General features: G+C 31.9%; 1 protein-coding gene across 2 annotated transcripts in view; it reads right to left on the reverse strand.

Moving 5' to 3' along the window:
* The window catches only part of LOC134692964 (uncharacterized), an 85,102-nt gene that overhangs the window by 56,491 nt on the left and 8,373 nt on the right, over positions 1-20,238 (reverse strand). For both annotated transcript variants that reach the window (XM_063553633.1, XM_063553632.1), the window contains exons 2-3: positions 3,095-3,175; positions 2,343-2,417 (exon numbers count right to left, since the gene is read on the reverse strand). In XM_063553633.1, coding sequence (XP_063409703.1) covers positions 2,343-2,417; positions 3,095-3,175 — 156 coding nt within the window. The remainder of the gene's footprint in view (positions 1-2,342; positions 2,418-3,094; positions 3,176-20,238) is intronic.

A 20,238-nucleotide genomic window follows, 5' to 3' on the forward strand; every position in this document is an offset into this window, starting at 1 on the left:
GTACTTTATCACCACCTATCAGTAAACAGACTTGTCCTCATCTGACTTGTGACATCAGATAACCTCTTTACACTTAACATGACATCAGATAACCTCAATATACCTAAAATGACCTGATGGCAAATCAAATATTTAAATATTTAAACTATGACCTCAAACCTAGTGTCGGTTCCATGGGGGTTCCAGGGGTTGGACCACCCCTTTTTAGCAATTTGAATGGGAACATATTGTTGGAACACCCTTTTTCACCTGAATTGGGTACCCCCTTTTTTAAATTGGCTGGATTTGCCCTTGAAACCATAAATGATTTTAAAAGGTGTAAGGGATTTTTTAAAGTGGGGACGTAATTCTTGAAAAGCTTTTTTTATTATTTACTTCTTTCAATGTAAAGACACACTCCATATTTTCCATTCATGTCAAAATTCTGTCTTTACACTTGTATGGTCCAAATATCACCAAAAAATTAACTACTTAGATCTAAACAAACTATAAAACATAACCGATCGTCTAAAATCTAAAACAGTTTCTATTGTCATTTGATTTCCTTGGAACATTAGAGCTCAATAGACCACTTTCGAGTTCATCCGTCACCGGAAAAAAATCGTCAGTTATACATGCCTTTATGACGTCATTTACCAGATAGAGGGGGTCGCCTGTATCCCTGCACTATTAACGTTCATCAAGCGTCTTAATGATCGTCATTGTGCAGAATAAACCAGAAAGAATGGTTGCTCTGTAGGTACTAAATGACAATTCCCGTATGACAGCAGTGCTGATTGTCAATTTTGAGAATTCAGTTTACCGAATAATTCGTACAATATAGAATTATAGTTTTCTAACCATTCGCTCAACATTGGAATGGAAGTGACGACGCCCCTAAATGCACAAATGATGTTCACTAAAACCAGAGATTTTAACGGAAATGCATCGAACCCGAAAGTTGTCTATTGACATTACAGGTTTGTCTAGTTAACAGAGAAAATCTTGCATGAACTTCTTAACTCTGGTAACCTAAATTTTACTGACAATAAGATATTTCTAGTTTTAATTCAGATTTTATCTACAGGAAAACCACCATATCACTGTAGAACACACAATTGTCAACTTATATATAGAAGTAAATATAATCACTTGTCTGTGTCGAGTGGTCTCAAGTACTGATATAATCTTGTACATACCACAGGCTTTCAGTACTGGTATACCTTATACAACAGTAATTTTTCATATTTCAAATTTCATAAGTGGGGGCCCTTGGACTGCATTAGAGGGGACCCACTCCAGTCATGCTCTAGTGATTCCCTATATAATTAACCACATTCCCAAAAGAGGGAGGCTGGCTTTAATTCAAAATAACTAAAAAAGTTATACATCAAATTAAAGTCATAAGAAACCTCAAATAAAAAAAAAATATGCATATGTTTTTATAACTAATTGGACAAAAAAAAAATGTTGGATAGTTTTCATTATACAACTTATGTTATAATGTACATAAACTTTGTGAGGAAAATTCTTTAATTTGTCAACATTTAGAAGAAGTTTACTTATTTTTAATTGCTGGCTTCCAGCAAGCAATTTTGTCGACATATTTTCCGTATGCATAGTGACCTGAGCGTAACCTTTCTTGTAAAAATCCGGTGACCACAATACGCATGGATCTGTCATTGAAATAAACAAATATCTGATTATGCATGTTAAACACGTGCTCAAGACCCATGCTTTTTGTGATTTGTTTACTATAAGGTGACAATCGGTAAAACTCGGCTTCAAAACACAGCATTTAATGAGCAGCCATATTTGTTAAATCATAACAAACAGAGAGAAAAAAATTGACGATTATATGATATATTTGCGAAAATAATGATTAAATCATGCACCTGTGCACAGAGGACTAAGTTTATGATGTATACATGCATTGTTTCAAGAATTGGACAAACATTATTTTTCACCACTCGCTTGTTTCATATGACTTTAAATTCTTTCAATTACTTTTCGAAAAGCTTAAAAATTTTAAGACTTTAGATCTTATTTTATCTAAAACAAAGACACAAAGATAGAGAAGATCAAAAATAACTTTACAATTTTTATAATTTAATTTATACGACCGTTGAAACAATCCATAAAGATAAATCAAGGGAAACAAAAAGGTTGAAATGACAAAGTGATTTAAAGAAAGGCTGAAGTGTGTTGGTGGCACTTTGTAAGCATTCCAAGTTAAGAGAAAAATCTCTTGCTTGGTTAATACAACACATGGAATGATCATGGACCTATTGGTTCTCATTTTCTAAATGTATAAATGTTACAAAATTGTGTCAACTTAAGAAGAATTAATAAAATAGAGTTACCTCCCCATTACTGCTACAGACTTTCACACCAGTCAATGAAATCACCAACATGATATTCTTACTTTTATCTGGTGTCTGTAAAAATAAAATATAATTATCAAATAACTTAATATTTTATTCTAAAACATTGTTGATATGTTAAATTGTAATTTGAAATATATATTCCTATAGTATGACATAATTACTTTCATGAAAATATTAACTACCAATGACTGTCGTGTTCATGTACTTATACCTTTAATTGATACATTTAGCCTCATGTTAAGTCACTACCTCCTGACTACAGACCCACTAGACATGTATAACTATGATTAATAAACTGTGGACACAGAGATGTGTCTTGCCTGTCTAAAAAATAAATCCCAAAGTGAATTACTTTCCATATAATACTTTTTTAACAATTAGAGCTTATTTTCTATTTTCACTCATTTTTGGTAAATAATATTTCAAAGTTAAGAAGATGAATGCATTTCCAATTAAAATTCAAAATGGTCTTTTTAATTATTTTAAAGCAGTAAACATACATGAAACCGGCTGAAATGGTTGAAAATTATCTTTCTTCATTGGTTTAAAGAAAACACTGATATGTACATCTAGTATATTATTATCCGTGATTGAAACTGACTCTGATATTTTTGTTTATATATTATATGTGTGCATATTATTACAGATTTTTTTTAATGTGCAATACATTCTATAGATGATTTCTTTTTTAGCTTTCTTTTTTCTTTTTTTTTTTCTTTTAATCATACCCTCATTTTTTCCATTTCTTTTTGTACAAACTCTGTCCTGGCATTTTGATCACTTCCTGACACAGAAAACGAACCAATGTACTGAAAAATAAAATAAAATAAAATATAAGAAATAGAAAATTTAAAATTTCTACATCAATAAAATATGTGTAAATGCAAACTGCATGATATGTATACATGCAATTACTATTTGAGCAATTCTTCGGCTGTGGATTCACTTATTTACATGGGTACAATTTTAGTGGATTAAGGAAAACTCACATCACATGTTCTTGGATATCTATAATTTCATGGTTTTGCCGAGGTTGCATATATAAGAAATTTGTCATTCATTGAACATTTAATGTACCCTTTACCCAAGAAATCCACAAATTGGTATCCAACCAATAATAACTTATCCACAGCATTTATAGGAATTACATTAAGATAGTTGATTTAGGACATTCAGGAAATACAGGCTATATTCTTGGATTTGAAATGACAATATGAGAATTTATGTCCTATCATTAACTATAAGAATTATTCTGACTTTGGTAAAATATTAAAACTACAAAGTTTTCATCAGCATAATTAAATACTGCAAAAAAACTCTTCCTTAAACCCAAATCTTTTTGCTACTATCTTGACTTTATATGTTCTTTTATCAGAAAGCAATATGTTCTAAATAGCTTGTATGATTTAATTTTTAGCCAACAACAAACAATACTTTTTACATTTCATAATTGTACTTTTGCAACCACCTTTATCTTGAAAAATTATCACAGTTTTTGCTAGAACATCTTAAATAATTATCATAATATTGTTTTTTTCTCACAAAAAATCTACAATCATAAAATATCTATCAGTGCCTTGCAGGGACCTGTATTTACCTGTAGAACAATTTATTTACTTTTTTGTTCCGTAAATAACACATTTTACATCACAACACAGCAGGGCAAGTCTTTATGTCTGATGATTCTAATCAATGCTGATAGTATAATGTATCTGTAGCAATTGGGTTATGAAACTTTCACCCCAGACTAAGATAAGTTTCTCATTTTACTAAGCAGTATTCTAGTAGATGAATAAAACAAAACTTTAGGTGGAGATCAACCTTGGGTCAGAATCAGACAGCAACTAAATAACAAAACCAATGAAAGTTTTGAAAGTTTACACAAGTGTGAGTTGTTTATTTGCTCATGCAGTCTTATGATCAATATTCCACTACTATATGTAACTATAAACTGACACCAATTAAAAACAGTTATATTTGGATGGAGAGTTGTCTCATTGGCACTCACACCACATCTTCCTATATCTATGTACAGAATAAAACTGAGGTTACAAAATGTGATTAGTACTTCTTTCCTCTTGAATTGTTACATGTATTGACTTGCAAATTCTGAACATTGTTTGATTATAACAGCACCAAACTTAACTTCATACTGGATTTGTTATATATAGTTGCCAATACACACCACAAACAGAGAGAAATATATAAGGTTAAGGTTTTGACTTTGAGGTACCCAGAAAAGGCAGACAGTTCCTGATTCTTGAATGGTTGTTTCACACAAATTAATTAACCTTAGTAAGCAATGAATAGGTTTTGGATGATTGAAAGGTGGCATGATATTATTATTGATAGGTCAGTGGAGACTAAACAAACATTTAAGTTAATTTATGTTTATAATTTTAATGTACCTCCAGTCTAGTGCTTTAAATTAATTTAAGAGAATATAAGTCTTTTGCATGAAATGTTCAAAGCTGTTATGTTACTACACCATGGATACTCAGAGATGCAACACCATGCAAAGTTGTATATTTTTTAATTAACATGAGACAATGAATACAGCAATTGTTGTTGAATACTTTTCTCATACCATCACATAATGGCAGAAAACAATTTGACTTAATAATTAATTTGATCATCATATAGTTTGCCCTGAAGGGTTAATCATATCAAATTACTATAAATAGGTAATCAAGATAATAGTTGTTAACTGATTTTTTTCATTGTATGTTTTGAAATGCCCCCTCAATTTGTTTTATCTGACAACATGCAGACAGTTTTTTTTGCTGATATTTGATTTCCTGACATTATGCCACATTGATAAGGGTTAAACAGGTGAGAAAAAAGCACAACAGGGGGAAAATAATCTAAATTATAAGACCCCACTCTTCTATGTATATATATGAAACAGACAACTGACATACTGGTACTGACATATATTTTATAGTTTAGGTTATCTTGTCTGATATGCCATGTAGGCAGCTAGGCATATCTATCGTCATTAAGGATTTCATGGGAATATTTTTTTTCATGATCAGTAGTATTTCGTTTTATTAGAGAACATATAAATAATATATATATTACTTTTAAATAAATATATACAATTTAACTTTATAAGGCAACTTTTAAATGTTTTTTTAATAACCACTTATTCTAAGGGAAAAATTTAACATTTCATGAAGAAAATAATCATTCCTTTATCATTCCTTTATTCATTGCAAATGGCAAATATCATAGTACATGTATATAAACTTGTATTTCTGTTATATCTATAATATACACTCAGTTGAACAATTTCACCAGTGATATAAATACCTATATACCTTTACTTATCTCTCACTTTTATCTGACATGTTTATGAATATTTGTGATACTATTTAACATTTCAATGTAGGCCAAGCATGACAATTTATACCTCTTTACTTTAACATCAATATCAAAATATACTGATATAAGTTTTGTCTTATATATAAATATAAATATACAGGTTTATAATCTCAAAGATTTTATTTCACCAAAATTGAAATATTCCCATTATTTTGCAAAATCTTCCAGTGTAAATATCATAAGCACCAAATTTTGGCAAAAAGAAAATCAAATTGTGACATCTTAGAGGTCTTTATATGGTCTTAACACCCAGTACACTAAATTCTTACAAAACAGTGTACATCTCTTCAAATCAGCCAGTCAAGAAAAGATGTGAATATATATATTGCAACACTCAATACGTTGTCCAAGATCTGCAATCACAAATATACAACTAAAGACAGTCACTCCTGATACAAGTACACTGCAAAATGCATTTATGAACTTCTACTATCCCAAATTGACCATTGAACGATTCAAAAAGAGTTCTGTTAATTGTTTTACTTGTGGCTAAATAACTTACCCTGCAAACATTAGTTCTATTAAAATCAGTGGCGGATCCAGAAATTTGCACAAGTGGGAGCCCACTGACTGCCTAAGAGGGGGCCCGCTCCAGTCACGCTTTAGTGATTCCCTATATAAGCAACCAATTTTTTTCCCAAAAAGGGGGGCCTGAGCCCCCTGGTCCCCCCTAAATCTGCCTCTGAAAATAAGCAAATTTAAAAGCCACCACTAATAACCTGAATTTTCTGTACAGCATTGGAATTTTATAGAAGTCAAACTTCTTTAGTCTGAATACTTTAATCTAGACTATGATTTTTTAATAGAAATTTTTAGAATATGCCACTTAATTGAGACCAAATATATAAATTAAATTGTTTCAATTTCAAAGACAATACCTGTTGTCATAAACTATTAGACTTAAATTTCATTCCATCATTCCATGATACAATGTATATTGTTTCTATTAATTAATAAATTATACATTAGCAAAGTCATGTAAAGGACGATTTATTATACAAATCAACATACATAAAACCGATGACATGAAGTTACGAATTAATATAAGTAATTAAGATCATACCACTTATTATGATTATATTTTTGGTACAATTGTTCATTTAATTTGTCTCAAATTTACAAGCAATTCCATTTTAACCAAGATTTATAAAACAAAACAAGTTGTGAAATCAATGCAGCACTGAGTTTCCTATCATAATTTTACCAATTTGATAGACCTTAAAAAACACACAGAACTCTTATTCAGCAATCAAATTTCAGAAATCTTGCATGGTAAAGTGCTTACCTTAAATTTCAACATCAGTTTTGAACTTTAGAGTTTAGACTATTAATTTGAAGCTCAAAATTAGAACTAAATGAATGCTGACAAAAAATAGCATAACATATTTTAAAATACTTGGCTGGTTTGAAAAAAGGTCAGATATTGAATCTGAAGAACATCATACAAAGCTCATTAAATTGCAAAATCAATAGATTTTCTTTTCTATAAAACAAACAAAAAATTATTGGTTTATACAAAGAGTCTATTAGCTAGAGAAGTGCACACAAATTTAATAAAGAATTATTATGGAACGCCAACACTGTCTTGTTATGACCATTTTCATTATATGATGTGCATTTACCTTTATATGATGTGCATTTACCTTTATATGATGTGCATTTACCTTTATATGATGTGCATTAACCTTTATATGCTGTGCTTTTACCTTCATATGATGTGCACTTGTCATTATATGATGTGCAAACACCTTTATATGATGTGCAAATATCCTTATCTGATGTTCAAATATCCTTATATTATGTGCAAACATACTTATATGATGTGCATATATTCTTATATGATGTGCAAATATACTTATATAATGTGCAAACATTCTTATATGATGTGGAAACATTATTATATGATGTGCAAATGTATTTATATTATGTGCAAAGATCCTTATGTGATGTGCAAAGATCCTTATATGGTGTGTACATATCCTTATATGATGTGTACATATCCTTATATGATGTGCAGTTTTCTTTATATTACGTGCAAACATCTTTATCTGATGTGGTTGTGTCATTAAATTATGTGTTTGAAATCTTATATTATGTGGGTAGGTTTACTTTATTATATGATGTCGTAACGTCATTATATGATGTGCTTTCATCGTCGTTATGGTCAATGAACATGATTACGATTAGAATGATTACTGTCTACGTCATAACTGATTCCGAACTGCTTCTGTAAACCATTAACCCGGCTCAAATATGTATCTATCGCTAGCGAAAGTGCAATTTATAGGGAAAATGAGACAAAGCAATTTAACAAAATCAACGTTTCAAACATTTCGGTTGAATATTAAGATCAGAGCTAGTTGAAGAAATTCCCGGCTGTGGAGAAAATGATAACAAATGTAAGAGCCTTTTATAGCTTGCTATTCGGTTTAAGCATAGGCTCCGTGTTGGGGGTCGTACTATGACCTATAAAAAGTAAAAACACAAAAATACTGAACTCCGAGGAAAATTCAAAAAGGAAAGTCTAAAATCAAAAGGCAAAATCAAAAGTCCAAACACATCAAACGAATGGATAACAACTGTCATATTCCTGACTTGGTACAGGTATATAATTGTTTCCTCTTACACATTATGACTTGGATAGAGAGTTGTCTCAGTGGCTCTCATACCACATCTGCTTATTTCTATTCATTGCAAAAGACATTGAAATCACAGTCTTGTTTCAAAAATAATTCATAACAATAGCTATAAAATTATCTACTGATGCATAATATGGCGAGATGGTTTGTTTAATAAAATTTCATTGAATAATATTAATCTGTAAATGGTAAGATGTATGTTGTAGTATTGAATATGTACAATGATATTAAATCTAGTATATCATATAATCTATGCCACTAAAGAAAGAGACCGATTTCATTGAGCCGCAACTCCTCTAAAAACATACCAAGTCGGAAATATTTGTGATATGACGTTTACATGTAGTGTTTTTTACTTTTAACTTGTCTTTGAACCAATCTTTTTTCCACAGAAAACGCCAATTGTGTGAGAAAATACCCTGTTTCGAAGCTTGCAAGCTAAGTCGACGTAGTGCCCGCGAAATGCGAAATGGCTATGTGGATAATTATAAAAAAAAGAAAAAGTGGTATCTTTGCTAATGAGACAACTCTCCACAACAGACCAAATGACACAGAAATTAATAACTATATAAAATTGAGAATGGAAATGGGGAATGTGTCAAAGAGACAACAACCCGACCAAATAAAAAAAACAACAGCAGAAGGTCACCAACAGGTCTTTAATGTAGTGAGAAATTCCCGCACCCGGAGGCGTCCTTCAGCTGGCCCCTAAACAAATATATACAAGTTCAGTGATAATGAACGCCATACTAATTTCCAAATTGTACACAAGAAACTAAAATTAAAATAATACAAGACTAACAAAGGCCGGAGGCTCCTGACTTGGGACAGGCGCAAAAATGCGGCGGGGTTAAACATGTTTGTGTGATCTCAACCCTCTCCCAAACCTCTAACCAATGTAGAAAAGTAAATGCATAACAATACGCACATTAAAATTCAGTTCAAGAGAAGTCCGAGTCTGATGTCAGAATATGTAACCAAAGAAAATAAACAAAATGACAATAATACATAAATAACAATAGACTACTAGCAGTTAACTGACATGCCACCATACGGTCTTCAACAATGAGCACATATTGGCATATACAGATTGTTTATTTTCAACTTATTTGAATGGAGATTTTTTAATTGCTAATAAAATTCTGAAACATGAGTACTAGTATGTCAACAGATTTGGAGTAGCGTCAACGATTTCTGAGATACAAGGGGTTGATTCCTGATGAAGTGTTTTAGATTTAATTTTTCGTCCGATTACATCGGATTTTCCCCATCGTGGTAATGGCAACGGATTTTACGTAGACGATACAGTTATTGAGTTAAAAGGGAAAAAAACACTGAAAATCACACTTTGCCACACTTTTTCCAATTTAGGGTATTTAATATTTTTATTTTCCAACCGAAGTGAATGGGATGACGCCCGTCTTTTGCATTTTGTTCCTCTTTTTCGTCTCCTTAAAAAATAGAATAAAAAGGATTAACTTTGTCATTACTGTGTCTACCTTATTACTGTGTCATCACTCTTTGTTTCAACACTTGCCCACTCGCTTGCATCTCCGTGTATCATCGGTACAGCGGATATAGGTACTAACCAAGGGGTCGTGATCGATTTTTCGTCTGTCACGGTACGAAAATCTTTGTTTTGTTTACATTATATCAATGTGTACTTCAATCTAAACATATTTGTTGTTTAAAGAAATGATTTGGTCGTAGGGTGGTGATTAGAAAAGTCTCACTATTTGCCTAAAACAAGAACCCTTACTAAAAACATGTGCAAATACTTGTCAAAGAAGTTAGCGCTCGTCTCATCCGATATGATTCGATATTCATTGCAACTCTTTTTCTGATAGAAGGCCACTGATGTGCGTAATAAGTATAGCTGTTTCAATAATTGGCATTGAAATATTTTGTACATACGTTATTTTTCGATATTTTATTCCGACAAGAAGCGTTGTGTATAGATGACCAAATGAATTCTTCTGTACGGTGTATAGTTAAATGAATGTACGGTATATAGTTTTTCACGCTTCGAAGTACCTATAAAGCTATATCCGCTGTACCGATGATACACGGTAGTATTTATAATTCGGAATACTTTGCTTGCTTGTGACAATGGTGTTCGACGAGGAGAAAACTTATCACCTTTCCTATTTTATTTACTTTTGATTGACGAAATTAATTTCTTAGTGATTAAAAATATTACATGACTAACAAAACTAACCAGAAGATCTGGAAAGAGAATAAGAAATATATCTTAAGTGTTTTGTTATATTGTTTGCAGATGACACGGTGTTGTTGGCTGAAACAGCACAGGACCTGCAGACTCAACTCAATGCTTTCCATGATTATTGTAAGGCTTGGAACTTGAAAGGAAAGTTGACAAAATTAAAGTCTTTGTGGTTTTTTTTTGAACGGAAGCCAAAAAATCTCCGATTTTCTTACAATGATACTAAAATTAAGATGATAATACAATATAACTATTTGGGAATTGTTGTTACTAAAACGGGAAATTTTAATATGACAAAAAAACATTTATCCGATAAGGCTTTAAGTCATGTACGAAAACTTGAAAACAGGAAGGATGTATAAGATTTCTGTAAAATGTCAACTTCAGCTTGTTCGTTTTTAAAAAATATATATAAACACGTGCGTTTGTCCTCCAGCTGGCTTAGTAATTTTGAAACCTCTCTCTCTTGTTTTGTATATACTGTAAATATTTATTATTATTGTCTATCTGTGTACTGATGTCATACATTGACTTTGTGAGACCAAATACATAGATTTAGAGGCCATAAGTATACCGGTATGGATTATTGATTGACTGTTATTTAGCCCCACTTTCAACACTTTCATGCTATTTTCGTGGCGGTGAGTTTATATTGGTGGAGAAAGCCGAAGTGCATGGAGAGACCCCCTGACCTTCGTTTGGAAAACAGACAATTCTGGTCAATCAAGATTGGAATCGAGCTTACCTCAACGTGCGGAATTTGAAATCGCACACCTAAGTGTTGATATGCTAGTGATACAGCAGTTCGACTACTTATAAAAAAGAAGATGTGGTATGACTGCTAAAGAGACAACTCTCCACAAGAGGTCTAAATGACACAGAAATTAACAATTATAGGTCACCGTACGGCCTTCAACAATGATCAAAGCCCATACCGCATATTCAACTATAAAATGCCCCGAAATCACAATGTAACCACTCGACCACCGAGCGCCCATCACTTTCACCCGAAATGGATTCATAAAGGAGATATGGAATGAATCTGAACTCGGTGCATTACATTTACGTGGAGCTTTTTATCATGTTTTTGTGCATATATTTCACAGTTTCAACTGTAGACGATTATGGGTGGATTCCTGAGGTCCAGCGGCAAATTGATATATGCATATTCGTACAAGAACATGTTAACGTGATATGAATATTAACCCTGTTTAATTAGTACTAGACCGACACCCTGAGCCGGATTTTTTAACATGCTAGTTCAAACGGTAGCATTCCGAAGGAAGACATTATATCACCTTACCCGGACACATTTTTCTGATTCCGAGCCGACCAGCTCTTTATCCTTAATCCCGCGTGTTTATATAATTAGCTGGGAAGCAGCATGTAAATATGAATTTCAAAGTCTTTGGTTTTGACCCGGCCGGGGTTCGAACCCACGACCTCTCTAACTCAAGGCGAACATGCTACGACGAAAGGGGGGGGCGAGTTATTTTGTAAATGTTTGATTCTAAATTTCTTGAAAGAGATTTTATCTATTTCAGAAGGGAAGCGAAATAGTTTGTTTCCATTTAAATGAGGAAAAAATAAAACAATGATGAAACTTAAAACCATGTTTTTTTGTGTTTTTTTTAGTTTTTTTATTAATTTCGAACAAGGAATACACGTGCTCCTTCCCTCAAACTAGAGTCGGTGTCTACCACATTTATTTATTAGTATATAATGTACAGATCATCTGTTTAAGCTTTGGATACAGAGATCTGACAACACGTCATTTTATTTTTCTGTCCTTGTATATATTACATCAGCCAATGAAATTTCAGCCTTCAAATTTTTGAAGGTGTGTATCAATCCATCAAACCGGAGAGTTGAACGTTTTTAATCTGGTGTCAAAATGAACTTGAAACACTGCATTTATTTATTTTTTACGGAGACCTGTTGTTCTCTTACAGATAGAGAGTGGTGTTTTGAATTTTTCAAAGTGAAGATTTACGTCAGCGGCTTTTAATATTTTGCGTTTATCCTGGAAACATAATAGATTTAAAAAAACAAATAGTGCAATGTGTCTGAATTATACTCTATAGTAAAGGTTCTTTTTTGGCAATTTTGGCTTTTCAGAGTTTTGTTGTCTTATTGGATATTATCTTGATAACTAATAATAGAGAAACCTTTTCTTGCAAGGTATAGACAAGCACATATATAATCAAAGTACTGAAGTATGAAAGTTGTTTGCGACTTCAGGGAACTTAGTTTTGATTTGCCGTTTGTGGTTTCATTAATTTTTACCAAGCCTTCATTCAATTATAATAGCTACAGATAAAAAATTCTCTGCTAGAAGAAATTGTTGAAACTAAATTTTCAGGTTTTAACAATTCAGGTGAGCGAAACGAGGCGTAAAGATTGATGCCTACGGTTGACGAAGAATTCGCCATAACATAATACCGCGGCAAATTTATAACTATATAAAATTGAATGTCACTTTTCCATTCCAAAAATGATAAAATGAAAGGCCCCCTTTATTTTTTCCTATCGCCTCTTTTTTTTTTGGTTTGAAATGACCGGTTCCTTATATGAACTATTACTCTACCAGAGTCCGTTTTTTTCCCAATTATTTGTGTCTATCTTGAGAATATACAAAGAGAAACTCCAACCGCTAAAATGATCAGAAAGGCAATATTTACATAAATGACAATACTAAACTTCGTGTATTATCTTCTAAAATTTATAGAATAAATTCTTACGTTAGGTATACTGAAATTGACAAATATAATGCCTTCCATCGTTAAAACGTTCATAGAGCATGACATAAAATAATTATTTATTAAATTTAATAACCTTAACCGTATTGTAGACTTCGTATGAATATGTTTATTATTAAAGACCCGTCGATTTAAACAAAACTTTGCAATTCATATATATTTTCACAATTTTCCAACAATATCAGATGTGATTTTTTGCATATTAAAACGAGGTACTAACATGGCAAGGTTTATCTCAAGTCTCAACCATTTTCTAAACGGTAGCTACAGATTTTACCTAATTAGTAGTAACGGTTACTCCGCAGAAGCAGATTGGAATCAGTTATGACGTAGACAGTAATCATTCTAATCGTAATCATGTTCATTGACCATAACGACGATGAAAGCACATAATATAATGACGTTTCGACATCATATAATGAAGTAAATAAAACCACATAATATAAGATTACAAGCACATAATATAATGACACAAGCACATCATATAAAGATGTTTGCACATAATATAAGGGAAACTGCACATCATATAATGATATGTACATATCATATAAGTATATTTGCACAGCATAGAAGTATATTTGCACAGCATATAAGTATATATGCACATCATATAAGGATCTTTCAACATAATATAAGTATATTTTCACATCATATAAGAATGTTTGCACATCATATAAGTACATTTGCACATCATATAAGTATATTTGCACATCATATAAGTCTATATGCGCATTATGTAAGTATGTTTGCACATCATATAATGATGTGTGCACATCATATAAGGATGTTTGCACATCATATAAGGATGTTTGCACATCATATAAAAATATTTGCACATCATATAAAGGTGCTTGCACATCATATAAAGGTGTTTGCACATCATATGATGACAAGTGCACACCATATAAAGGTAAATGCACAACATATAAGGAAAAATGGGCATAATAAGACAGTGTTGGCGTTCCATAAATTATTCTATTCTTGGTTTATTGCTGACAATTATCTATCAAGTAAGTTTTTATAAGGTCAATGTACATCTTTATCATGATGACTTCTGGAAGTATTACAATCATTTCCTATTGTGAACTACCATTATCTGAAAACCGATACCATAACTATACATTTTGTACAAGACCTTAGAGCAACCTGATCCAAGTTCATTGTTTTCTCTAAAAGGTTAAAAGCCTCTAACTTTCAGAGTGATTGACATATTAATGTCATTTCTTGATGGTCATTGTACTTTTCTTTCCACTTCCTTATTGACAACTGAAAGTGGACATCATTCATCCCTCTGTTGTGAAAGGACAATCAGTATTTCTGTGAATTACAAAATTAATACATTTTTTTTCAAATAAATTGTAATCATTTAATTCATTAACTTAAGTCTGGATCAAAATAGTATCCCCAACCTTTCTATGCAGTAATGTATCTCACTTAACTTTTATTTACAAAGAAGATAGCTACATGTATGTTATTTTATTGTCAAACTTATAAAATGAGCAGCACTTCTCTCATTAAGGGTAATGACTAATGTCATATTAGTTTGCCTCACTCTGTGATTTTAAGAGTTATTCAAAAGCTAAACATTATAGTATTATACATATACATTTGTGTATATCATACATGTTTGCTTTTGTCCAAAATAATATTTGATAAAATTTCATGCATGTTTACCCATTGATATTGTGATCTCATTATAGGAAAATAAAGCAATGGCAGATTTAGGGGGAGGGCGGAGACTGCGCCCCTCCTTTTTTCGGAGAAAATGTTGGTTGCTTTAAAATCACTGAAGCTTGACAGGAGCAGGCTTACCTTTTCCAGTTAATGGGCACCCTTTTCTGAAATGCTAGATCAGCTTCTTTTAAATCCCCCTGTCACCCCCTTTGGTAAAAAACAACCAAAAAGTATCAAAAATAAGTATCTTACTAGGAAGTGAGCTCTTATTAAAACTAGTAGGAAAACTTTTGGAAAGTTCAAAAATGAATTACACTTGACATTCTGATTAAGTCTATATATTATAAATATTAAAAATAATAATAATAACTTAAGTATTGCCTGAAATATTTAAGGCCAAAACTAACATGTAATTATAGATTGTTATATATATAGACCTATAATGGTCTGAATAATTCGACCAAAAAAAATTATTTTAATTTCATTAGTCTCAGGAAGGGATTATTTAAAAGACTTTATTGGATAATATGCTGTAACATGCATGAGCAGTGCAATTCATATACAACAACAAATGTTGACTTGATTGACCATCATTGACCAAGCATATTCAGATACAATGTATATGTTGTGTACAAGTTGTAATGTTGTACAGATATTTTGTACAAGTTATCAGTGTTTTAGGAACTGCTTAACACTAATGGATGATGCAAGCACAGTCTTTTCTTTCGCAGATTTCTGTCATATTTTCACAACTTCATCATACAGTCTAATACTGAGCATTTATAAAATAAACATTAGCAGACCACAAAAAGACTTTTTATGGGTACGAATATGGTAAAAGGAGAAAAATAAAATTATAATTTAAACCATTCAGGTATCCTCATTTCCAGTTTGAGGACAAGGAGACTAGCACTAAATGTTAGGTTAAAGTATATAAATTTAAATTTAAAACATTAAACTAGTACATTTTAGAAGATAAACCTGCATCATTTTGTGCAAGAAGGTATGTGTCAAAAAACTTATAACTTGTACAAAAACCCTGTACAAATTATAATTTGTACAAACTTACATCTTGTACACAACATATATAGTAGCAAATAAATGGCAGAAAGGATAAACTATAGAAGCCATCATTTATACAGATGAGATAATTAGACAGAAACATAAATTGTTTTTGTAGATTAGCATTCTGTTAGTGTTAACAAGCAGATCAATTTCACTGGTGTCATTATCATGTTAAAGAGCAATTGATTGGTTATAGATGAAAGTTTGACAACTGTGGACAGACAATCTGGAAAGACAAAACCACATTGGGAATTTTTGTCCCTGTATAATATCCTATTAAATCCACAAGGGGGAATTGTAGAACTCTGTCATGCTGTTTCTGATGTACATCAATCCTGAACTTGTGTCACTGTACACAATTTATATATATATATAGGGATGGTTTTACTGTAAACCAACTTATTTTCCTGAGCAATTTATTTTCGTGACTTTCACAAGCAGAAAAATAATGCAAATATTCATCGTCACAAATATGTAATACTTGGATCATTCCTTATTGAACTACAGAAAATTGCGAAATTAAATTAATAGCCGTGAAATGGTCTAAAAAGGGTAATACGCGAAATTAAGTATCCACGAATAGTTGGTTTACAGTATTTAGGATTTTTTAGTCATATGACTTAATTAGCTCTATTTGATGGGAAAGGTTGGTCATTATACTGATGGTATCACCCCATATCAGTCATTGGTATATTGGTATATTGGTATGCAGCCCCCCCCCCCCCTTTTGTGGATAAAATTTTGGTTGATTATTTAGAGAATGACTGGAGCACTGGTCCCCTCTTTGGCAGTCAGTGGATTGTGAGACCCACTTATGACAATTTCTGGATCCGCCTTATCACATGTATGACTATGAGGCCTTAGGGGTTGACAGGGGACCATCCTAATATATCCTTTGTGTAGATGGCATCATAAAACTTTGAGTGGTTTGCTGAAATTGATCGGAAGGGTTGCCAACCTTTTGGTCAGTATTCTGATGGTATCACCAGGACACAGTCAGAGGTTGGCATAAAATTCATTAATCGGAAGGGTTGCCAACCTTTGGGTATGGTCCTGATAATAAATTTATATCACTGAACTACACTGATGGTATCATTAGAGTGTAATGACCTGCTATTTATTGACGGGTTACTGGACCATCCTGATACAGACTTTGTGTCGATGTGTACTGATGATATCACTGAGAGTATTTTAAGATCAATTGATCAGAGGTATTGCCAACCTCTCTGTGTCTGATGGTAATTTATGTCATCATAATTACCAGATACAATCTGCCATCAAACTTAAAGGTTGCCAAACTCTTGTCTGGTTATCTGGATACTATAACTTACTAATATTTATATAATTGTCATGCATTGTAAGGGAAATATGACCTGCCAAAAATTGCTAATGATTAGAGAAGTCATCTTTATTTTATAATCTATGAAAATATTGTACAAGCAGACTTGTCCACAATTATACATATTTTAAAAAGCCTTAATTGTCATACAACATGTATATGTCATGGTGTGTTATTTGGCTTAAATTTGTGTTAGTGTTATTTTGGATAAAAAAATGTTTTAATTTATGAAAGAAAATTTAATGTTTGTATTTTGTAAAAGTTTTAATTAATCTGTTTAATTAATTTTACCTATGCTGTGGCATTAGTACTTGAAATGTCACAGTTTGCTCAAAGCACTTAATTTTGAAAGACTAATTGTAATTAGCATATGTCACTTGAAAAGTTTACGTTTTTTTTATCAAAGCTGTAATCAAAACATTATAGGATTAGGCTTTGTTAATTAATGTCTATTTTTTGTTAATGAGAGTAATATCTACATGTCGAGTCATATTGAATTATATTTGGTTTTAATATAAATAGCGTTGTGAAATTTAGAAAATCAGTCACCTTTCGGAAACCTAACCTTGCACTGCTAAAGTCTATTATACTGGGTCTGTAGGACTGTCGATCAGTCTCCCAGTTGACTTTGTAGTGTTAAGACAAAAATGTATTTTTGACTTACCTTTTATTTTTGGGATTTTTTTAAGATAACAGTCAGTGTTTCGGAAGCGTAACCTCACACTACTCACGTCATTATACTGGCCCTATAAAAAATCTACCAGTCTACCAGTTGACTGTGTAGTGTGAGACAAAATTTATCTCTGACTCATAAATTTATAACTTTAGAAAATACTTTTAAAGATTGTTTTATTTTTGAGACTTTTACATTTGGAAATAGAGATTAAGTACATTTTATGATTTAGTAGTTTTGGCATTTATTTTATATTTTACATTTTAAGGAGAAATAGTTTTACTTTGGACTTGATATTTAGATTTGATACTTTGTACTTTAATTAGATTACTATTATTATTTGAAATTGTTTACTAATTGATTTGTTATCATCATTCGTTTAAATTGTTACAGTAATTAAATTATGAAAACCTTCCTTGCGTTTTAGCTATGCCTATCAGAACATTAAGTCTAGCTATAGACTGACCCCCTGTCCCTTGGTTCCAGCACATACGAGTTAGCTCCCCCTTATCTAACAGTGCTCTGGAGGAACCTTGGTGACAGATACATGTATTGTATTTGCAAATTTAGTTCATTGAAAAAATTGTGAAATATCATCTATGATCGACTTTTGTTTACAAAAATATGAATTCAATATATCTTCCTAAACTAATTGCACGAGGGTGGGGACCCATACACTTACATAGGCCGGGGGTATTGAGGAGGGTAGGGGAGGAGACTCCCCACCTTTTAAGGAAACATGTACTCGTCAGATAGTAGGTATTCCTATGGGCACCAACTGTGCCCCTTTAATAGCAGATTTATTTCTATATTGCTATGAATCTCAGTTTATGACCAAACTCAGTAAAGACCCATCATTGTTACATTTGGTTGATACATTCAAAAATACCTACCGTTATCTGGATGATATTTTTTCGTTGAATAATACACAAATATACTTCAGAAATTTACCCAAACGAACTTACTTTAACTAAATCTAACATAAACAGCAGCAGTTGTCCTTTTCTAGATTTAGACATTTCAATTTCAAACGGGAAACTTCACACTAAAATTTACGACAAAAGAGACGATTTTTCATTTCCTATTGTTAATTTTCCTTTTTTAGACGGCGATGTGCCTTTGGCTCCATCATACGGTGTTTATATATCGCAACTCGTTCGGTTTGCCCGTGTGTGTTCTGATGTCATAGATTTTAACGAACGTAATCAATGCATCACTGGTAAATTGTTGTGTCAGGGATTTCGATACCATAAATTACTTAAAACTTTTACTAAATTCTTTCATAGAAACAAAGATTTGATTAGTAAATTTGGCTATACCTGTAGAAAGCTTATTAAAAATGGTATTTCTCATCCTAAATTTTATGGTAATATTGTACTTAAAGCGAGGAAATCACTATGTGATCCTTGTAAACTCATCGAACCTTTAAACAAACTTATAAGTAAGGGTTATCGTACCAATATTGTAATTAGATCTCTGAATATAGTTCACATTGGCACTAATATTGATTTTGTCATTAGCAAAATAAAACATAACTAAATTTCATTATCTTTTGAGGCGAGATGTATAGGGGACACAGCCACGTTAACTTTTATTTCTATAGAAGTCGCTCTTCACTATACTACTACCTGTCGATACATTTATTTTTGGCATTGCACAAGTCATGTCTTCTTTGACTATTAATGACGTTAAAATACTAAATCCCTGTGATGTGTTTTAGTCGATTTTAGTCTCTGATGCATGATTTTTTACTATTAATTGGTTTTGGCTTTTAACAAATGTTTAACTAGCTGTCAGTAACTGCGAGTACTCTCAAATCGTATTTTCTTGTTAATTCGACCTGTTGATACTGTTTATAATGCTTTTTTGTCATTTTTTATTTATATGGATCTTGGCTGTATACCAGCTTTGATTATTTGTAATATCTTCAATTTTTCACTTATTCTTACAACATTTGTATAAACTTCAAGATTATAAAAAAACGTTTTTTTTTCTAAAGTGAACATTGATTGGTTAAATATTTCTCAGTGTGTTTGAATTTGTTTGATAGCCTTTTGGTCATGACTGTTTGTCTCTAATATTTAATTAACTGTGCATTTGTATTCAGATATCGCA

Source organism: Mytilus trossulus, chromosome 12 (assembly GCF_036588685.1).
Source record: "Mytilus trossulus isolate FHL-02 chromosome 12, PNRI_Mtr1.1.1.hap1, whole genome shotgun sequence".
Taxonomy (NCBI): domain Eukaryota; kingdom Metazoa; phylum Mollusca; class Bivalvia; order Mytilida; family Mytilidae; genus Mytilus; species Mytilus trossulus.